Source organism: Nannospalax galili, unplaced genomic scaffold (assembly GCF_000622305.1).
Source record: "Nannospalax galili isolate Female #2095 unplaced genomic scaffold, S.galili_v1.0 scaffold2019, whole genome shotgun sequence".
Classification (NCBI taxonomy): Eukaryota; Metazoa; Chordata; class Mammalia; order Rodentia; family Spalacidae; genus Nannospalax; species Nannospalax galili.
Window position 1 is genome coordinate 692535 of NW_008342625.1, and position 20374 is coordinate 712908.

The following is a 20374-nucleotide window of genomic DNA, read 5'->3' on the forward strand; positions in this document are numbered from 1 at the left end:
AAAAAAAAAAAAAAAGTTCATCGTCTATATTCACATTTCAACTCAACAGTAACTAAATGTTGCCAGTAGCGACAGCAGTGAATGGTGCAGAGACAGAGAGGACAAGACTTCCATCATCACAGTCCCATTAACGTACCGCCCTAGAGGACTATGCCAGCTACAAGGGAAAAAGTCCCAAGGATTCTGTCAGAATAGGTTCTGCTCTGTCACATCAGAGAAAGAGCATCTTTGAGGAGCATGTCATGTGCAGCTCAAAAGCAGCTTGGGAAATGGGAACGACACCTGCTGTCTCTGCTAAAAGACCAGACACCAATCAAAGATCTCTTACTGTATGCCAAACCATACACTCCCCTGTAGCCACCAGGGACTACTATGATCACAGTCAAGGTCCTATCATTTATGAGGACATCCTGCTCCCTTTCAGGTTAGCCAGCTGAAAGCCCAGGACACTTGGCAGTGAAGCTCCAATGGCTGGCAGCTTTGCTAACTCCAGTGACTTGTTCTTCACTACTTACACTGTGACTCTATGCACCCTGTGACGAGGATGCTGTCCTTTGTCAGGCTCAGCTCTGGCATAAAACAGCTTATAAGCAGGGTCTACTGTTCTACACTGTTCGCTTCTAATAAACTCTGCTGTGCCAAGCAAGGCCTCAGAGGCAAGCCTGAAGCCTTTGTTCACTTTCCTTTCCAATTCCAAGAAACTGTCTACAGTAAGACAAATAGATGTCAAACAGGAATAAACAGCACACTTTTCAGTAGAGAAAGAGTCAAGCCTTCAAGCCTGTGATTGAAGAAAAAAAAAAAAAAAAGGAAAAAAAAAATCAAAGTCAACTGGTTTTTATCTTTCAGGAAAACAACCCAAACTCTAACAGGAACACATGCATTTTCAACCCTCACACCAGGTAACACACACCATTCCGCCCTAAGCAGCTCAGTGCCTGCTCATGCTAAAATCTAACTCTGAATGTGGCCTGATATCATTTAGTATTTGTGAACACCATGTAACAAAAAACATGTGACAAACTGAAGAATGATTCTGTTGATAAACACTTAAAGATATAGGCCAGGCATGGTGGCATATGCCTTTAATCCCAGCACTTGGGGGGCAGAGGCAGGCGGATCTCTGTGAGTTCAAGGCCAGCCTGTTCTACATAGTGAGTTCCAGGACAGCTGGTGCTACAGGGAGACCCTGTCTCAAAGACAAAAAAAAAAACTTATTAAAGATATCAACACCCTGGTATTCTCTTAATCAAAAGACACCTAGACAAAGTATATAATCAACACTTGATCTCACTTCAGAACCCAGAAGGGAAATGAAGGTAGGAACATAAGCAACTTCGAACCACAGCAATACACATTTCAGTGACCAAGCACATGAAACAAATACTATACGCAAGAAGCCAAACCATACTATGTGGGTTGTTTTCATTCCCTAGGTTTCTAATGACCTTGGGACTTTAAAACAAAGAGGAAAAACTAGTTGACATATTCTAAAGTTCAGTGTTTTACATATAAAATGGGTCAGCAAATCTAATTTTATGTTTAAAGAAAACTGTAGTGATAAATGAATAGCAGGCCCCAATCTTATCCAAAGGAATATTGACAACTGATTACTGCTAGATGAGGAACAGCTGACCCTCCTAAAAAAAAAAAAGTCCTCTAGATAGGCTGACAAGATTCACCAGAAGGGCAAGTAGTGCGGAATGGCTGGGGGTGCCGACAACACAGCAGACAGTAGCAGGGATATCAGAGTATAAGGGCTCTAGTTGGAGGAGGGAGGCTATGCGAGGGTGCTATCTGGGAAGTGGGTGTAAAAAAAATTAATTAAAAAAAATTCTTCAAAGCATAAAAATTTGATCCTTAATAATTAGTAAATGTGAAAAACATTACCATTGAAATCTACCTCACTACTCTGTATCCATGCTCAGATGCCAAGTAGGGACCAACAGACTCCTGATGGGAGCACAGCAGTCCTGCCTTGCAGGAACTCAAGGTAACTCTGGCCTGCCAAATGCAGTGAAAAATCTTGTAAACAAAAGCAAATGAAGCAGACCCCACAGCAGTTTCTTGGCTCTATTAAAAACAAACAAAATGCTCACCAGTTAAAACCTTTTGATTTGCTTCAATTCACATAACTTCATTTTCCACAGGGGGAGAAAAATAGGATCTAAATTATTGTACTGGCTAATGTTTTTCTTTCACAAGCAACTACTTCCAAACAATCTACCTTAATAACAATTCACTTTTTGTTCCTTTGCAGTATCTATCACAGAAAGTTATGCACTTGGCCTCTAGGCTTTACAAAAACACAATAATAGAAAATATCCTCAAACATCAGATTCCTCAGCAAAACATTAAAGGGTAGGAATGAGAAATCAAGTCACTGGTTGCAAAGCCTTCGGAGGGGGGAGGCCTTTAGAAGAGCTTCACTGCATGCCCAGCCTGGCCTTCAACTTAGATCCCCTTACCTCAGCCTCCCAAACACTAGGCTAATTCTAATTCTTGATTTAATTATATCTGGCTATGCAAACAAACATGGTGAAAAGCTATTTGTAGCTTCCACTTGAAATTGAGGCATGACAACACTGCCATACCCATGGATATAGATGTATACAGACGATTTTCTTTTTTTTTTTTTCTCTCTTTTTTTTTTGGTCTTTTTGAGACAGGGTCTCCCTGTAGCCCCAGCTGTCCTGGAACTCACTATGTAGACTAGGCTGGCCTCTAACTCACAAAGATCTGCCTGCCTCTGCCTCACAAGTGCTGCGATTAAAGGCGTGCGCCACCACACCTGGCACGGACGATTTTCTTATGAATGTTATTCTATGTACTTTGTTTCTCAGTAAACCTTTCACTATGCAAATACTTATGTCCTGTTTCGGATAATGAGTATCTGCTTCTATGTAACTCTGAGAGGAAGGTCTCTACCTGACTCTACACGTGAAAAACATCAGTCAACGGGTCTCAAATGGGAAATGGCATCATCTCCATGGAGGGCCTAGGAAAATAGGTGAAGTGGTTTTTTTTACTTTTCTTTCTTAATTGTCACTAGGGACACTGACTGGCAGTTATAGACCAAATGCTGCTAAATAAATTGTAATTACAGGATATTTTTCCATAAATGAATGTCAATCTACACTTATTCCAAAGTGTGTTAACAAACTAAACTGGCACCACCTTCCTGTGGATGCAAGATAATAAACTTTTCCTTCCAGTTCACTCTACAATACACAACACTGGTTTAGGTGCCTCCTGTTTGGAGTGCTGCTTCAGTTCCTCCCCCTGCATCTCTCCAAAGTGACTAGTGTTGCTGCTAAAGACTGCCTGGATTATTATCATTACTATTACTATTATGGACAGTCTCATCAGGCGGTCCTTGAACCCACAATTTTTATGCCTCTATCTCCTGAGTGCTGTGCACCACTACACCTGGTTCAGACTTCTGCATTTGCTTAATTCTCTGAATATAATGAAAAGAATCTAAATGATATTTGGACAAGACACACAGCCAGTGACCACAATTTTCCATATTCAAAGAAATGCTCTGGGTTAATCTGCATTTCAGGAACCAGCTTAGTTGGTAGGGTGTTTTCCTAGCATATATGTAGATCAGGCTGGCCTTGAACTCCAGAGATTCGCCTGCCTCTGCTGGGACTACAGGCGTGTGCCACCACGCCCAGCTGGATCATTTTTCTTACAAATATATTTTTTAATTTATTCTTTGGGAATTTCATCAAATTCCTTTTTTAAGGATCAAAATAATATGTGATCTTGTAAGCATTACCCTACAGCAGAAAAACCAACTATCACCATTTCCTATGCTGGGTTAATGACTACTGAAATCAATCTTTTCTCACAAAGATTTCTAAAATCTTCCATTGGTTGTTGGCACTAAAAACAACAAAGTACATCACATATGGCTCGTGAAACTTGAGAAAACAATTTCTCAGAGTCAACTGTTTGTAGGTGCATCAATCCAACACCCCATTGTCAAGAGCACTGCTACTGAACTCTGGGTTTCTGCTGCATTTATCAGGAACCAAGACATCTTCAGATTGACAGTGGTGAAGTGACTGCTCACTATAAGTAAGATGAGCTTGGGTTTCAAAACTCATCCACCACTCTAGTAACTTACACTGCAGCACCCACTTAGAGAGCAGCCAAAGGCAATGCTAACTACTGTTTCTTCCCTGAGAGAAACCAATGTTTAAAAACACAAACACGTGAACAAAGAAACTGAGCAGTACCTGCATTGGGGGGCTCGGGCACCCCCCTTCTCTTTAGTTAATCACAAATTAAACTCTCTCTTCTTCCACTCGGCTTCTTGAGCAGAGCTCTGGTTGTTTCTCTCTTAGGAGTATTTGGTTTGATCCTGATTAAATGTAAGCTTTGCTTCCTTGGCCTTGACAAAATCCTTTTTAAGAAGTCTATTATTTCTAACAAGACCATCTCTGTAATTAGAGGTACTGCTAACCACGTCGCAAATGCAGCTTGCTGATGCTGTCTGTATCATCTTATCCTGAGCATCCTTCCAATGCTATTACCAACCACCCCATCTTGGAGATGAGAAAACTGAGGCAAAGGGCAACCCACAACACTCAAACACAGAAGAATGATGCCTACCTCCGGGGGCACCAATGCTCCAGACTCTTCTAGCGCTACAGCGTGAAGCTGAAAAATGCCCAAGTTATATTTCCTAATGAAAAGCAAATAGCCACCCGTGTCACACAACAATGCAAAGTGCTTGTTCTACCTCAGAATTTGGTGAACTGTGTACCCTCCAAATTATTAGGACTACGGTTTTAGAAATGGAGCCTTGTATTAAATCACTCATCATAATGAGAATCTCACATTAAGCAACATTCATCTAGTCAATAATCAAAATGCTAAGTGTAACACCTTGGGTAAATGCTTAGCTTCCCTCTCATTTTCCCAGCAGTGCTCCCAACAGTGCTATGCTGCCTAACAGCAACATTAAGAACAGCTGCCATTTACTGACTCCCCACGTTGTGTCAGGTGCTGTACATGTTACCTCTAAAGTGAAGGGTATTAGCCTTGTTTCATTTCTGTTTTACACAGGGGAACTGAGGCTTGGAAAAAGACTTTCCTAATACAACTGGTCACACATAGTAGAGTTGGTAAATATGAACCCAAATCTGCCAGACTATAAGCCTGGGCTCTTCCTACTACACAATGAGGGCAGGTTTCAGAGCATTCCCTGAAGAACTGTGGAGGGACAAGGAGACAAACTCAAGCCTTTGCTTCTCCCACACTGTCACCCTAGCACATTCCTGCCAAGTAATGCAGAACTGGTGTATGCTTCTTCAATTTTAATTCCTACAGCACATTCATCCTAAAAAAACTAACAGGCCCAAAATACAAAAATTAAAGGTTTCTATTTTCTAAGTAGCCTAAATATAAAAAGTTCTATGCAACAAATGAATGAATGCTGCTATTAATCAATTTGTTATTAGATCTAAGTTAGTAGTTGACAAGTGGTTTTAGAAATAGTAATGCTACTCTATATACATCAATCCAGTTATATCAGAATGTTAACAGAAAACCCTTAGAATGTTGCCTGCTCCATTAGGGTCAAACTTCTTAAAGACCCACAAAAATCTGTGAAAGCTTAATGCATCTACATTTTTCAAGGTCGTCTAAATTCAAAGCAATCTCTTTGAGGGAAGAAAAAACCCCAGCATTTAAAAATTGTGCTGTAAAGAGAGGAAATGGGCTCGTTTATAACAAAATTGGATGAAACTAGTAGAAAACAAACGAAATTACACCAGAAGGAAGGTACTCTTGGAAAGAGTAACTCAGGTGGTGACATGAGGTGGCAGCATTCTAAGAGTCAGCAGCTACTAAGCCCACACCTATTAGCCAAAGGCGATAGTGAGGGGGAGGGTACAGTACCTGATGATGGGCAGGTCGAGGCCCCGCTGCAAACTGAGAGGAAGGAGAACAAACACAAAAGGAAAGGCACAAAGAGTCAGAAACACGACAAAAACCAAAGTCACAAAATATATAAAAAGAAAGAAACCCACAAGAGGAGGGGGAAAAAAAAAAGCCACACAACACACACACACACACACACACACACACACACACACACACACACACCAATGAAGACCTTACTGCAGGACAGTGACAGACAGGTACCAGGATTCACCAGGCTAGTGCCACTGGCCAGCACTTGGTCATTACCAGCTAGGAGAAAAGCTGCTAAGCTCCAAGCAACTGGCTGCTCTCATAAGGACAGTTTAACCAATAAAACCCTAAAGTAGCGCAAAAGAACACTGGAAACACTAGGTGGCTACATTAACACAAGCATGGAAATGAAATCATGTAGACCACATGAGACTGTAGACTTGGAGGGCATAAGACATGCTTTTAGTAGGGAATTATAATATCCAGGGAATGAATGTCCAGGAACAGACTGCATTTTTCTTTTTTTAAGTTAAATGGGCATCTGATACAGAAACTTGCAGTTTCAATATCTTTCTTTAATTCACAGGAGTTAAAGAATCAGTGTGTGTGTGTGTGTGTGTGTGTGTGTGTGTGTGTGTTGAAGTGCAATTAGCTAGTAAAGTTGAATACCAAGCATATCAAGGTAAATCGCAAGTAGGAACATCAGATTTTAACATGATTAGCTTAAATGGTTTTATAATAACCCAGAGAAGAAAAACAGGGGAAGTGAATTTCCTCAACTACTATTTATAGATAACAGCAAAGGACCGCAACCCTTGTTATCTGATCTCTATCCCTTAGGATCTGACATGAAAATAAAAAGAAAAGGACCCTCTGCTAAACCAGTTTTTCAAAGTGGAGAAAATGTATTTCGATACTTCCTCTCATTTAGAAGAAAAGGTTTTCTCATTCACAAATTTAAAAAAAAAGCAAACCTCTAGGATTAAATAATTCATCAGAGCAAAGTTTGGCTTTCAATACATTTTAACTAAAAAGCACAGAGAAAACCACAGCAGCTCATAAAACCAGGGTAGCTGCAGACCTGACTGTAAGGTCAACTGTCTTCAACAGTGAAAATACTGACAAAGCAGACCTGAATGCAAACCACACGGGTTTCCATTTAATGTAGAACTGAAAATTTGTACCTTCAGCTGCTTTACCTCTTATAAGTGTTCTGTGACCTCACAACCACAGATGAATCAGACTGAAGGTTAACTAAGAAACCATTTTTTTCTGCTCAACATTCAGTCACAAGAGAAATCTGCAGATTTGGAATTATTTTGTATATATTCTGTACTGAAATTTTTTTAAAAACTGCAGTGGAGCACATGGCTGCAATAGAGGAGACACTGAAGACAGCTCTGTCAGAAACCCATTTCCTTACAAGCTACAATGCCATGGGCTCTGAAAAGTGCCTTCATGGTCTGTGCATGCTGGGGTGTTAGGAAAGCCGTCACATTTGTCAAGTCACCTTAATACAGCTTTTTAGAATGATGACAAGTGGCAGCTAGAGTTGAGAATTCCTTCCTCTTCAAAGAAATAGAGATTTTTAAATTTCAGTTTTCCATTTATGAGAAGAAAACTGAACATACCTCTACTATGGGCATCAAGTTTCAAGATTAGGCAATACCACCCATGTGGTATGTAGGGGCAGAAAACCGGGCATGGTGGCGCATGCCTTTAATCCCTGCAACTTGGGAGGCAGAGGCGGGCAGATCTCTGTGAGTCGAGACCAGCCTGGTCTACATAGAGAGTTCCAGGCCAGCTGGGGCTACAGGGAGACCTTGTCTCAAAAAAAACAAAAAAAGGAAGTAGGGACAGAAGTGAGATGTTTCTTACAAACTTTTGAAGAAAATGAGAGACAAGGGCTGTGCTAACACACTAACCTGAGCATAGCTGTACCTGTCTTATCACTGTTCCACAGAAAGACCCCTCTCCAAGGTTCTAGCAGAAAGCTGCAACTAGCTTTCAACGAACAAGAGGACTTTCTTACAAAATTATACATATATATAAAAAGGGAAACCACAACTTAAGGTCAGTGGGAATGTCCTTGTCCTCAAGAAGGTCCCTAGTCTGTTTTGCACTAGTCACCATTGGCTATTGAGTTTTTTTTCTGGAATGTCTCCAGCCTTAGCCCTGGGGGCAGCTGTAAGCAACAGAACAAACTGTATTCGCTGCTGGTTCATGTTAAAAATAGAATGTTTTTTAAAGACAGGACTTTGAGATGGTGAAGACTGTAGGTATAAAGGAAAGCAGTGTTTTGTAATCTCAAATCCAATGGTAACACCACCAACCCACCCACTCCCTCACCCTTCGATGCACAGTTGGTAACTGGGTATGGCCAATGCAACATTAATGTAATTTTGGCACTCAGCACCATAAAACATACAAATAACCAATGGTTACAAGTTACTACAAAAGCCGAACTCTCCCCCGACTCCAAATTAGACTTTCAATAAGTTTCACTATTTTTCCTGACTATTTAAAAACAAACTACAATTCAAGCATTCCAGCACAAAGAAATGGAGCAGGGCAGTGGCTTCTCAGCATTTTACGTGTTGAACGGGATTTTCCATATTATGAATTTAGCTAAAATGTTGTTAGCAACTAGAACTATAGGCACAAAGAAAACCTGAAGGAGGGAGAGGCCCACTTGAAGCCAGCTGGGTTGCAAAGGCAGATGTCCAGGGAAGAACAGAAAAGCCTAAACTATGTGGCCTCAATGGCCTATTAATGCAAAGAGAGGGGAGTCAGATGCTGCTGCTCAACCAGGCTGCAGGCTCAGTGCAGTGCCTCGCCTCTCCTTGCCAGTCAGGGCAGCTAAAGGGTAGATGAGACTAGGCCATGGCAACTTGGGATGGAAACAGAAAACACAATCTTGCCCAGTTTCATACCCAACTTTACCCTCCCGGCATCAACACAAATGAAATAAAGAATATCAGACCCAAAACAAAAAGCAAGAATAGTCTGGGGTCTCCTAGTCTTGCACTTGTTTTGGGGCATGTAATGGAATGTGCTATGTGTGGGGTTTAGTAATGTGGGTGGTAGCGGTCACTAGCAGAGCAGACGGCAAAAAATTGCATAAAGGACAGCATTTGAGGAGTTTATGACCACAGGGAAAACGGCTGACAGCTACAGACGATTTCCACCTGGATATTCAATTATAAATGGAAAGAGTGGAAAAGAAGTCTTGAAATTTATCTTTTAAATTCAAATTTATCCGAAAGGGACATCCAAGTTTAAAAAGAAAGGAAAAAAATGTAAAGTCCAAATTATTCCTGTCTAATTCCCATTAGAAGACCCGCCCAATTTGTTCTGCTTTTCCCACTACACCTGGCAGAAACTAGCATGCCAGGTCAGACATCCGGAGAAGAAGCAATCAGTGCATTTCTGTTCATCAGCCAGGATGTGGATGTGGTCAAAAATAATGTGTGCCAGAGGCTGCTGCCTGCAAAAAGTACAGTTTGTTATATTGCTTACAATGCAGTATTTTATCCAGCCTCTTCCAGCCAAGGACCTGTAAACAGGAGTCTGTTCCAAAACCTTCCTCCTCTTCCAGTTGTCTGTGCAATGTATTGGCACTGTTCTGCTGGGCTGTCAAAAAAACTGGTTTAGAGATGCAGCTCTTCAGTCAGGTTCTGCGCCAGTTCTAACCATGTAACTTTAACTCCGATTTTCTTCCCCAATAATTAGAAAAGGGCGGCGGGGTAAGAGGGCCACAGAGTTCTCTGTAATAAGAGCTCACCATTAACAATCTGTGCTTAATGATCAGAACCAGGCCTAGGTAATGTATCTGTTGAGATCTCAGGCCCACTCCAAGTAGCCAAGTGTCCACATCCCCAAACCACTCTCAGAACAAAACTTGCACCAGACATTGGATTCACCGCTTCAGCAAAAAAGGAGACAAGCAAACAGGCAACTAGGACTAAAGTCCCATGTTAGAAATGGTTCCTCCCACTACGGGGGAGAACCAGGATCTAAGAACAGGTATTGGAGACAGCCACAAGGAAAAGGAAGGCAGGAAGAGGGTAAGAAGAAATGACATGTGGTGCAGTCTATACTCTCCTAGTTCTTTAAGCAAGTCTTTGGAATATTTCAACGATTCAAAATTCATGCATAAAACCAAACAAGCAGAACCTAACGCAAGGGAGTCGTCCTGGGCTACAGGCAAAAAAAGCAGGGCTGGGGAGCAGAAAGACGATCCCAGTATTCAAAGAATACACAGTGCGGAAGAACAAAGAGGGATGTGAGTTGCAATGAGAGAAGTTCCAGAAACACCTACTAGCCAAAGCTTATCATGCAGGGCAGGAAATGGCAGTCTAAGGGTGAGGCAGCTGAAGCCACAGTGCACTCTGGGAAACAGAAGGATGACCTGAGTAATTCTCAGTTCCTGTCACAATCCACATGAAGGTGAGCAAAGAGGATGGCAGCGTGGGCATCTGTGTGACAATCTGTTTACCAGCTAAAGAAATGAGCACACCCTGGGGGTACGCCATGCACACGGTCACACTGTCGAACGGCTAGAACTCATCTAGCGACACAGATTCAGAAATTTGACTTCCCACAGCACTGAAGTTTGAGGTTAACTGGCAAAATTTGAGTTGCTTTTAAAATCACTGTATTTAACTTTTCTGAATTTTGAACAGTACAACTAAAATATTAAGAACTGTGATGAGGCAACTTGAATGTAACCAAACTTTGTAAAAGAAAAATCATGCCACAGAAAGGAAAACAAAATAAAAACCTCCACCTTCTTTTACCTAATAAATGTAAGCTATTGTTACATCTAAGCTGTTGGAAATAATAATAAAGTTATCTTTGGAACAAAGTTCCAAAGTTCAATAGAAATACTTACTAAAAGAGAACACAGGCAACTAAACAAAGAAGTGAGGCAGGGAGCATTAGCTAGAACAAGCTTCGGTGACTTACCGGAGAACGGGTCTGAGGTTGTGAATTCATTGTCTGAGGGGCTTGAGGATAGACCAATGTGGTTGGACCTGCATTCTGTCCAGAGGGATAAGGGGTCTGTCAAAGAACGGCAAGAACATGATTTAAAAAAAAAAAAAAAATATGGCACAGCAACTCTCAAATTCAACATGTTTTTAGAAGAGCTTATTACAGAAATGTTTCTACTGTGGCTTACAGTTCCATTTTTCCCCCCCTTGGTCTTTTTGAGACAGGGTCTCCCTGTAACCCCAGCTGGCCTGGAACTTGCTATGTAGACCAGGCTGGCCTCAATCTCACAGAGATCTGCCTGCCTCTGCCTCACAAGTGCTGAGACTAAAGGCATGTGCCCCCCACATTCTGCTAGAGTTCTACTTTTTGTTTATTTGTTTGTTTGTTTTTGAGACAGGGTCTCCCTGTAGCCCCAGCTGTCCTGGAACTATGTAGACCAGGCTGGCCTTGAACTCATGGAGATCTGCCTGCCTCTGCCTCCCAAGTGCTGGGATTAAAGGTAGTTTTACTTTTTAAATTTCAACTTTATCTTAATATTCAACTTAGGACCAATGCAGATTTTAGAAATTTGTGTTAAACTCCTGATAGGAGGTACCAGCAACCCAAAAAGCTATGTATAAATATTTCAAATCAGGAGTGCAAAGAAGACCCAAACAACTTCAATTCTTGCGTGTGTATGTGCCTGGTGGCCATAGCTCAAACCCAAGTGTCAGCTCCAGGAGCCATTATACATCTTGCTTATAGAGACAGGGTCTCTCACTGGCCTGGTGTTCAATGGCTGTCTACCTGGCCAGCAAGCCCCAGGAATCCTGTCTACCCATTCTCAGTGATGGATTACAGGGGTACACCACAGCACCCCTTTTCTGTGGACTTTGGGAATCGACTCAGGTCCTCATGCTTGTGTGCCAAGTATCTTATGGAATGAGCTCTTTCTCCAGCCAATGTAACTTCATCAAATTCTGAAAAGGACAGTCCATGCCACAAACCAAACCAGACTGACTAAAAACCATGCGACCCACTGCTCATCAAGCTTTCCAAAGAACCTACAGGCAAAGGTGGCCTGGAAGATGACATCTCAAAACCACAATGACTAGCTCACAGTCTGTCTTCTTCTATCACTAAGACAAACCCCCTAATTCTTCACATGATCCCATAAAAATCGACAGTAAGAACTTTATGTAAGAGCACAGACTAAGTGTGAATAGAATACAGATCAGCTTACCATAAGCTTTCTGAAAACAAGAGCTGATTCCGATTAGGGTCCAGGTTAAACACCACAGGCTAATAACTGAGTTTAAAATGAAATGCTAACAACAGCAAGGGACACCGAATCACAGAACTTGAATTTGGGCTCTCACAGACATAACCAGGGCTCACACCTCCCCTTCAGAAGGAGGGCTTCCAGTGCCCTTAAGGAAAGGGCACCCACCTCACCCCAGCAGGCCTCAAACCAGCCCTCATTCCCTGGAGTCCATATTCTTTTTTTCCCCATGCCCCATTTAAAAAACAAAAAATGTTTTTAATGGAGCATAGTTTGAGAGTAGTTTATTTGAGAGCATAGAGTGGTTTATTTACAGAAGAGCGGGCACCCGGCATTTATGGCTGTGCCGTAAAGTCCACACTCAAATACAGATCCCTATGACCTCCCAACAGCCACACAAAATTTGAGGCAGGTGCCACTTGGTGTTCTTGGCTTGTATTTCCTTTGCCCCTCCCCCCACAGGCAGCTACAGTTGACTGATTGAGTGGGGGGTAACTGACTCCCCCTTGGACTCATTGATGAGAGTGGGAGGGAGATGGGACTGTAGCTTGTGGCACAGTGGTCGGAGGTGACACTTCCAGTTAATACTCCACCCTTTCCTCCAGCTCTTACATTCTTTCTGGCAGCCTCTCCTGCAGAAGTCCCTGAGCCTTGGAGGGGGTGGTGTAATCCACATTCTTATTCTTACCCATTTGGTTTATTTTACTTCTCCCCCTAAAGATGAAAATCATCTCCCTGTTGTATCCCCAGCCTAGAACACTGTGTGGCATGCAACAGTGAACCCCACCGTCAAGAAAGGAAAAAGCACACTAAACCTCACAAAGCAGCTGTTGATGGGAAGAGAAATTATGATGCAATCATCTTTATTTACCACTATGGTGATTCTACTAATGAGAAAGTCAAAGGCTAGAAATGTGTCCTACCTAAACAACTAACTAAATGATATATCTGGAAAAGGCTGCAATTTGTATTTAAAAAAAAACAAAAACTCTACAACTTTGTCAGGTGACCATTTAATGAAAGTTTAGCTGGGTTCTCCAATTTCAAAGGAACTATTTGAAATGATTCATCATAGTACTCAATCAATGAAAATAAAATGAACAGGTTTATATTTGGAGTGGAGGATGTTTAGTTATCCCTCACCATGGTAGTCTGCTGCACAGCCAGCTCTAGAGCTGGCAAAAAGCGGAATGTCACTTGGATTTCTTTTCTTACTATAATTCTATTAAATCTGGCCACAAATTGAATTCACAGGGCTGTTAGTACCTCACACCAAAATACTTGATAACTAGATAAAACTGAACAGAAAGAAAAGGAACCTTGCTTTTCATGGACCATGCTGAAAATATGCATGTCACTCACAGGAAACCTCGATCAAAATCTTAACAATGTCTTCAATCTGCATCAACAAGGCCACACACAGCCAATGGATGAACATGAAACAGTATTCAGAGAGAAAGCTTTCATTCAGCAAAAATGGCTTTCCTGAGCACACATCTTGCTGGAGGTGTGTAAATGTTGATCTCAATGTGTTTTTCAAAACCTCATCACTGCCTCCAAAATGACCACTAAAAATACCAAGAAGTTTACTTTCCTGTAGCTTAGACATCTACTCTAAACCTAACTTTAAAAAAGGCACAAATCCTTTCCATTTTTTGTATATTAACACTGTAGCATGGCAAGACCTAATTCATGTTCTGTGTACATGTTGGTGTCATCTAAATGTAAAATAAAGTGTGGTACAGGTGTACATACAAAGACAGAGAAATCTCCAGCACAGATACATAAACTGCTTTATCACAATGTACACCACTGTGCCCTTATCAACATGAGATGTTCATCCCTGGCGTTGGACAGTGAGAGTGAGCAGTCTCGCTAATTGCACACGTGAGTACAATCAGGAGAAGGTGTCTCCATAGCCTTTATATCTTTCCTAAATTAAGACATGATTCCTCAAGGTTCTTGATGAGCTTCTTTAACTTACTGTGTTTTGACCAAAAATAGTTCAAAAGCTTCAGTGGAAAAATTCTTTAAAAAAAAAAAAAATTTCTTTTCTTTTAAATTATGTGTATGTTGTGGGCATATGTATGTGTGAGCGCTAGTACCTGCAGAAGCCAGAAGACAGTGCCAGAGTCCCTGGAACTGGGATTACAGGCAGTTGTGAGGCACCTGGTAGGAATGCTGGGAACTGGCTTCAGGTCCTCTGCAAGAGCAGTACATGCTCTTTACTGCTGAGCCATCTCTTCAGCCCCAAAACTTTTTAAATTTTAAATTACATTTATTTTATTGTGTATGCACATGTGCACACCTGAGTACACTTGCACGTGCATGCCATTACATGCATGTGACTATCAGAAGCTGGTTCTCCACTCCCACCGTGTGGGTCCTGGTTTGATAAAAGTTCAGGTTGTCAGGCTTGGCAACAAATGCTTATACCCATTGAGCCATCTTGCCAGCTCCATTCTGTGACCTGGCTTTGTAACATCAAATGCCCCTAAAAGTAGTCATAAATCCATGATGGTCATCAGACGTTTGTTCTGTTTCCCTTTCCCTTTATGATTACTTTCAAAGCCACCATGGGCTGGTGCTGGGCTCAGTGGTGGAGCAATTGCCTAGCACACACAAGGCGCTGGGCTTGATACCTAGGCTCTATAAAGAAAAACCACCACATGTCAAAACCATCACACCGATTTACTTTTCCAAAGGCAGTACAGACATGAGTACTCTCTATAGATGCTCAAACCCAGTTCATTGTTCAAGATCCTATGAGTTACATTCTAACTTTCATTGCTTTTATGTCTCACTGAACCCTCCTGAATGCTTTTTATGCAATGGGAAAAACAACAGTAACAATGAAAACCAGCTAACTTCAGAACTTGATAAACTGTTAACAAAATGCAGGTTGAAGAAAAGTCAACCAGAGTACTACATATTTACATAATATTTAAGCCTAACAATTTTTGTTGTTGTTGTTTGTTTTAGTATTTTGGTCTTTTTGAGTCAGGGGCTCCTGGTAGCCTCAGCTGGCCTGGTAATCGCTATGTATACCAGGCTGACCTTGAACTCACAGAGGTCTGCCTGTCTCTGCCTCCCCAGTGCTGGGATTAAAGGTGTATGCCACCTTGCCCAGGCAGCCTAATAATTTTTATTTATTTATTTTTTGGTCTTTTTGAGACAGGGTTTCCCTGTAGCCACAGCTGGCCTGGAATTTACTATGTAGACCAGGCTGGCCTTGAACTCACAGAGATCCACCTGCCTCTGCCTCCCAAGTGCTGGGATTAAAGGTGTGCATCGCCACACCCAGCTTACGATTTTTAAACAGTCATTTCGACAAACAAAAATAAAAATATCAGAGTGAATTCCACTACAAGACAAAATAAGTTAACAAACCTTCAGATTAGTTATCAAAAGAAGTCCAGATACAGATACATGAAAAACAAAGATGCATCTTCAAATTTTAGAATGTAAAACAATGAACTTAAGCCAACAAAAATATTAATGATATAAAATATTTATATGTCTCTCCCTGTATTTCAGGTATTGTCTGTTCTAAGATTTTTAATACATCTCAGAGGTTAAATGTCATTTCTCTTGTTTTAAGACTATTTGTTCCCCTTAAATAAAAACTGTTGTATGGACTAAACTAACATAGTGTGTGAGCACTGCAAATACACACAAATATGGCTGAACAATTAAGCTGACAACTTTTCAAAGAGTTTCTAGAGTACCAAGTCTTCACTAAGCTATTCTCTTCCATCCTACAATTCCATTTTTAGGGATCTAGTCTGTGTCTAAATTCATGCTTTCTTCACCACCAGATGGAACATCTTCTGAATCTAGAAGAAAATTTGCTATATCCACAGGATAAGTAGTCTTAAAAGAATTATGTAAGTGTATATGGCATGCTGTCTAGTATGTAAGGTTAGATTTCTTTGTAATCTGTGTTTTGCCTGCATATATGAAAATGTACCCATGCTATGCAATGCCCATAGAGGCCAGAAGAGGGCATCAGATCCCCTAGAACTGGAGTTAAGGATGGCTGTTAGCTGCTATATGAGTGCTGGAAATCAAACCTGGGTTCTCTGGAAGAGTACACAATGCTCTTAACCCCTGAGCCATCTCTTCAGCCACAGAATTGGATTCCTATTAAAGAAAGTATGTATGGAGTACCTGAGGCAGGATGATCATGAGTTCAAGGCCTGGCTAGACTACAAAGTAAGTTCAAGGCTTGTGTCAAAATTTAGAAATAAACAAAGTAACACTGAGTGAGAGAGGGCATAGGACCTGCACCTCAGCACAGAATGCTTGTATAGGCATCTACAGGCAGCCTTGGGTTCCATCCCAGCACCACAAAAACAATCTTTGATCTTAACTGTTTTAAGTGTGTAGTACAGTAGTGTTAACCATATTAGCCAACCAGAAACTCTGGTAACATTTGATAATCATTAACAACCTTACCTATATGCAATTTACCCACTTGGAATTAAAAATTAAACAGCACATAAGAGCCAGGCGTGGTGGTGCACGCCTTTAACACCAGCACTGGGGAGGCAGAGGCAGGTGGACCTCAGTGAGTTCAAGGCCAGCCTGGTCTACATAGCAAGTTCCAGGCCAGCTAGGGCTACAAGGAGACCCTGTCTCAAAAAAAAAAAAAAAAAATTAAACGGCACATGGCCAGCAGTGTAGAAAGAACTGACTACCAAGCTTTACCCTTCTGGTGCCAACACTGTCTATCACCACAAACGGCTTTGACCCCACTTTGACAGCAGCACAGTAGTATCTAGCCATCAACACGAAGCACCACCAGGACTGGGGCCTGCCACTGGCCGTGCTCTTGTTGTGTCAGCTCTAACATGCAGCTTGCTTTCTCAGCACATGTAGACTGGACCTAAAGGTCACTGGTTCTCAAGAGTGGATGGCTGGCTTCCTGGTGACCCTACTGCAGGGCACAGGAGCTAGACTATGTTCACCATAGGAACAGGGCAGCGTTATTGGCCTGTGTTGACACTTGCACAAATGACAGGAACTCAAGATGGGTAAAGTACTGCATTGAGCAAAGCTCAAGGTGATGGTAGACACTGTATTCGTAGCCTCAACACCTTCAACATACACTGTGTTTTACAAAGACAAAGGAAGAGGAAGGAAGGTAATACTTGCCAATGTCACAACAGTAAAAGTACCTAGTTTCTATTTTAAGATAATTATATATGAAATTAGAGAATACAGAAAAATGTTCTTCACATAGCTCCCACAGCTGGTAAAATTTATGTAACTATAGCACAATAATGTAGCCAGAAAAATGACATTAATCTTCCATGTGCATAGCTAAAAGCTACATAACAAGCAACAATGCCAGATAAGAGATACCTTCTTTTGAGTTGTTGGCCAGGGTAAACAAAGGGACTCCCAAAGAGTAACCCAGCATAGAACTGGGAAAATGAACAGCAGACCCCATCTTATCTAAAGGAGTACTGACAACTGATTGCTGCTAGAGGAGGGATAGCTGACCCTCCTAAAACAAAGACCTCTAGATAGGCTGACTAGATTCAACAGAAGGGCAAGTAGTGGGGATTGGCTGGGGTGCCGACAACACAGCAGACAGTAGCAGGGATATCAGAATATAAGGGCTCTAGTGGGGGGAGGGAGGCTATGGGAGGATGGTTTGGGATGTTCTATGTGATACACACACACACACACAAATCAACAAACTTTTAAAAAATGTATTATATTTGAGGAGGAAGCATGGAAATTTACATCATGCTAATTAGTAGAGGTGATAAACATTACCACTGAAATCCACCCGACGACTTCATAGACATACACAGGTGCCAAGGGTCCAAGTGCAACCGATTATGACTAGTAATAATCAGACACATACAGATTAGAGATGCACGCGCCAACATCTCACAGTTAGTAGCAAAAACAATGAGTCTGCAAGAAACAATATATTCTAAAATGAAATGGAGATCTTTTTTAAAGGTTAAAAAACTCATTCAATTTTACATCTTACAGTGCTCATACTGAGTACAATATTGTATAACTGTACTAACTCAACTGTGAACCTAGAAACTTGCACCCACTTGTGAACGAGATATACTCTTGCTCTGGAGTATGTTACTGAATATGTTAAATCTGTAGTGAAATGCTTCCTCTAATCATGTAGTTATTAAAAGTTAAAAAAATGATAAAAAATAATTAGTAGATGTGAAACACATTACCATTGAAATCTTTCTGATGACTTTATATCCATGGTCAGATGCCAAGGAGCTCAGAAAGTAATCGACTGTGACTAGTAATAATCAGATATATAGAGATTAGAGATGCATGTGCCAACATCTCAGTGTTAGTATAGCATTAAAAATGATATTGTTTTCTGTATGAAACAATATATTTTAAAATGAAATGCAGATGTTTCTTAAAGGTTAAAACCTCATTCAATTTTATGTCTTATGGGCTTTATACAGAGTTCAATATTGTATAACTGTATTAATTCAACTGTGAACCTAAAAATTTACAGTCAATTTTGAAAGAGATATATCTTAGCTCTGGAAATTGCTATTGAATATGTCAATGCTGTTGTAATGAAATGCTTCTTCTAAGTATGTGGTTATTAAATAATTAACTGGAAAAAAAATAAAAATAATTTTTTAAAGAAAAAATATTGACAGTAATCCATTGGCTGAACTTCACTAGTTACAGATATTCTTATCATATTAGTTCTATACAGTTTGAGCATAAGATGCACAAGGTCACGCATACATTTAAAGTACACAGACTGCCTTCAAAGATCTGTAAGGCAATCCTGCCTTTTAAAGCCACAGCACACTCCTCCCCCTCCTCTCTTGCTCTCACACAGAACCTCTGGCAATTCACTCTCCACCTCTGTAATGTCATATACATGGAACCATATACTATGCAAACATCCAGGGGCACTGCCTTTTCAGTATACTATGTATGATGGTTTATCTTGATTATCAACTTGATTGAACTAGATAGACTAATAAAGTTCACCTATGGGCATGTCTGTGAGAGTGTTTCCTTAGATTAAATAAGGGGGGAAAACCTTCCCTGAACCTGATCAGCACCATCCAAATGGCTGGGATCCAGGGTGAAGTAACAGGAAAAGGAGAAAGCCAGCAAGCGTAGTGACATTATCCACCCCTCCCACCCCCACCTCACAATCTGGGAAAAGTGGCTGGTTGCACAATTACCTAATTTTCAACAAAAGCTATTAAGACAGGCTGAGTTTCATCCTCAAATCCACATGGTGGAAGGAGGACTCCCCAAAGTTATCCTCTGCCCACCACACTTGTACCACAGGCACATCCACATACATGTGCATATGCACACGCAGATTGTTTTGTTTTGTTTTTCTGAAAACGATCTTAAGATATAAATATAAACAGTAATATGGCCAGAAAGGAACCCTAAAGGGACAGATTTTTGATGACTTTTCAGTCTTGCCATGAGTAGTGGAACACTCCTGAAACCTTAGGACTCTGGAGGCTGAGGCAGAAGAAGGTTACCTGTGAGTTCCAGGCCAGCCTGGCTACACAGGAAGGAGGAAGGAAGGGGACAGGGCCGGCAAGATTTGGAAAATCAAATAAGGCTGGGCAAGGTGGCTCACGCCTTTAATCCCAGCACTTTCGAGGCAGAGGCGGGAGGATCTTTGTGAGTTCGAGGCCAGCCTGGTCTACATAGTGAGTTCCAGGACAGCAGGGGCTACAAGGAGACCCTGTCTCAAAAGGACAAAAACAAAGAAAATCAAATAAAACCAAGAAAAACAAATCAACAAAATAAGAATTGTAAAAAACAAATCAAAGAGAAATTTTAATGCTGAAAATTACAGTATGTAAATTGAAAAACAATTCCCTGGAAATGTTTAACAACTGATTCACAGAAGCAGAAGAAAATCTTAGCCATGTTCACAAGAGATGAAGTTTTTAGTCTGAGAAGGGAAAACTGAAGAAAAGGGAAAAGCCTGTAGGACTTACGGTGTGTCAACTAATGGTTAGCCAATCAATGCTCACTTTAAAGAGGGAAAAGTGAGGCCCGGTGTGGTGGCGCAAGCCTTTAATCCAGCACTCGGGAGGCAGAGGCAGGCGGATCTCTGTGAGTTCAAGGCCAGCCTGGTCTACATAGTGAGTTCCAGGACGGCTGGGGCTACAGGGAGACCCTGTCTCAAAAAGA

General features: G+C 41.2%; 1 protein-coding gene across 17 annotated transcripts in view; it reads right to left on the minus strand.

The window, feature by feature from the left end:
• Eif4g3 (eukaryotic translation initiation factor 4 gamma 3) overlaps positions 1–20374 on the minus strand; it is a 327817-nt gene that overhangs the window by 181729 nt on the left and 125714 nt on the right. For 5 of the 17 annotated variants that reach the window (XM_008838616.3, XM_008838614.3, XM_017799503.2 and 2 more), the window contains 3 exons: positions 10897–10992; positions 9448–9561; positions 5914–5946 (listed from right to left, as the gene is read on the minus strand). The exons of 1 other annotated variant lie outside the window; for it this stretch is intronic. In XM_008838616.3, the coding sequence (XP_008836838.1) occupies positions 5914–5946; positions 9448–9561; positions 10897–10926 (177 nt within the window). In that variant the 5' untranslated portion in view covers positions 10927–10992. The remainder of the gene's footprint in view (positions 1–5913; positions 5947–9447; positions 9562–10896; positions 10993–20374) is intronic. 11 more of the 17 variants (XM_029566184.1, XM_029566183.1, XM_029566181.1 and 8 more) reach the window with 3 other exon arrangements.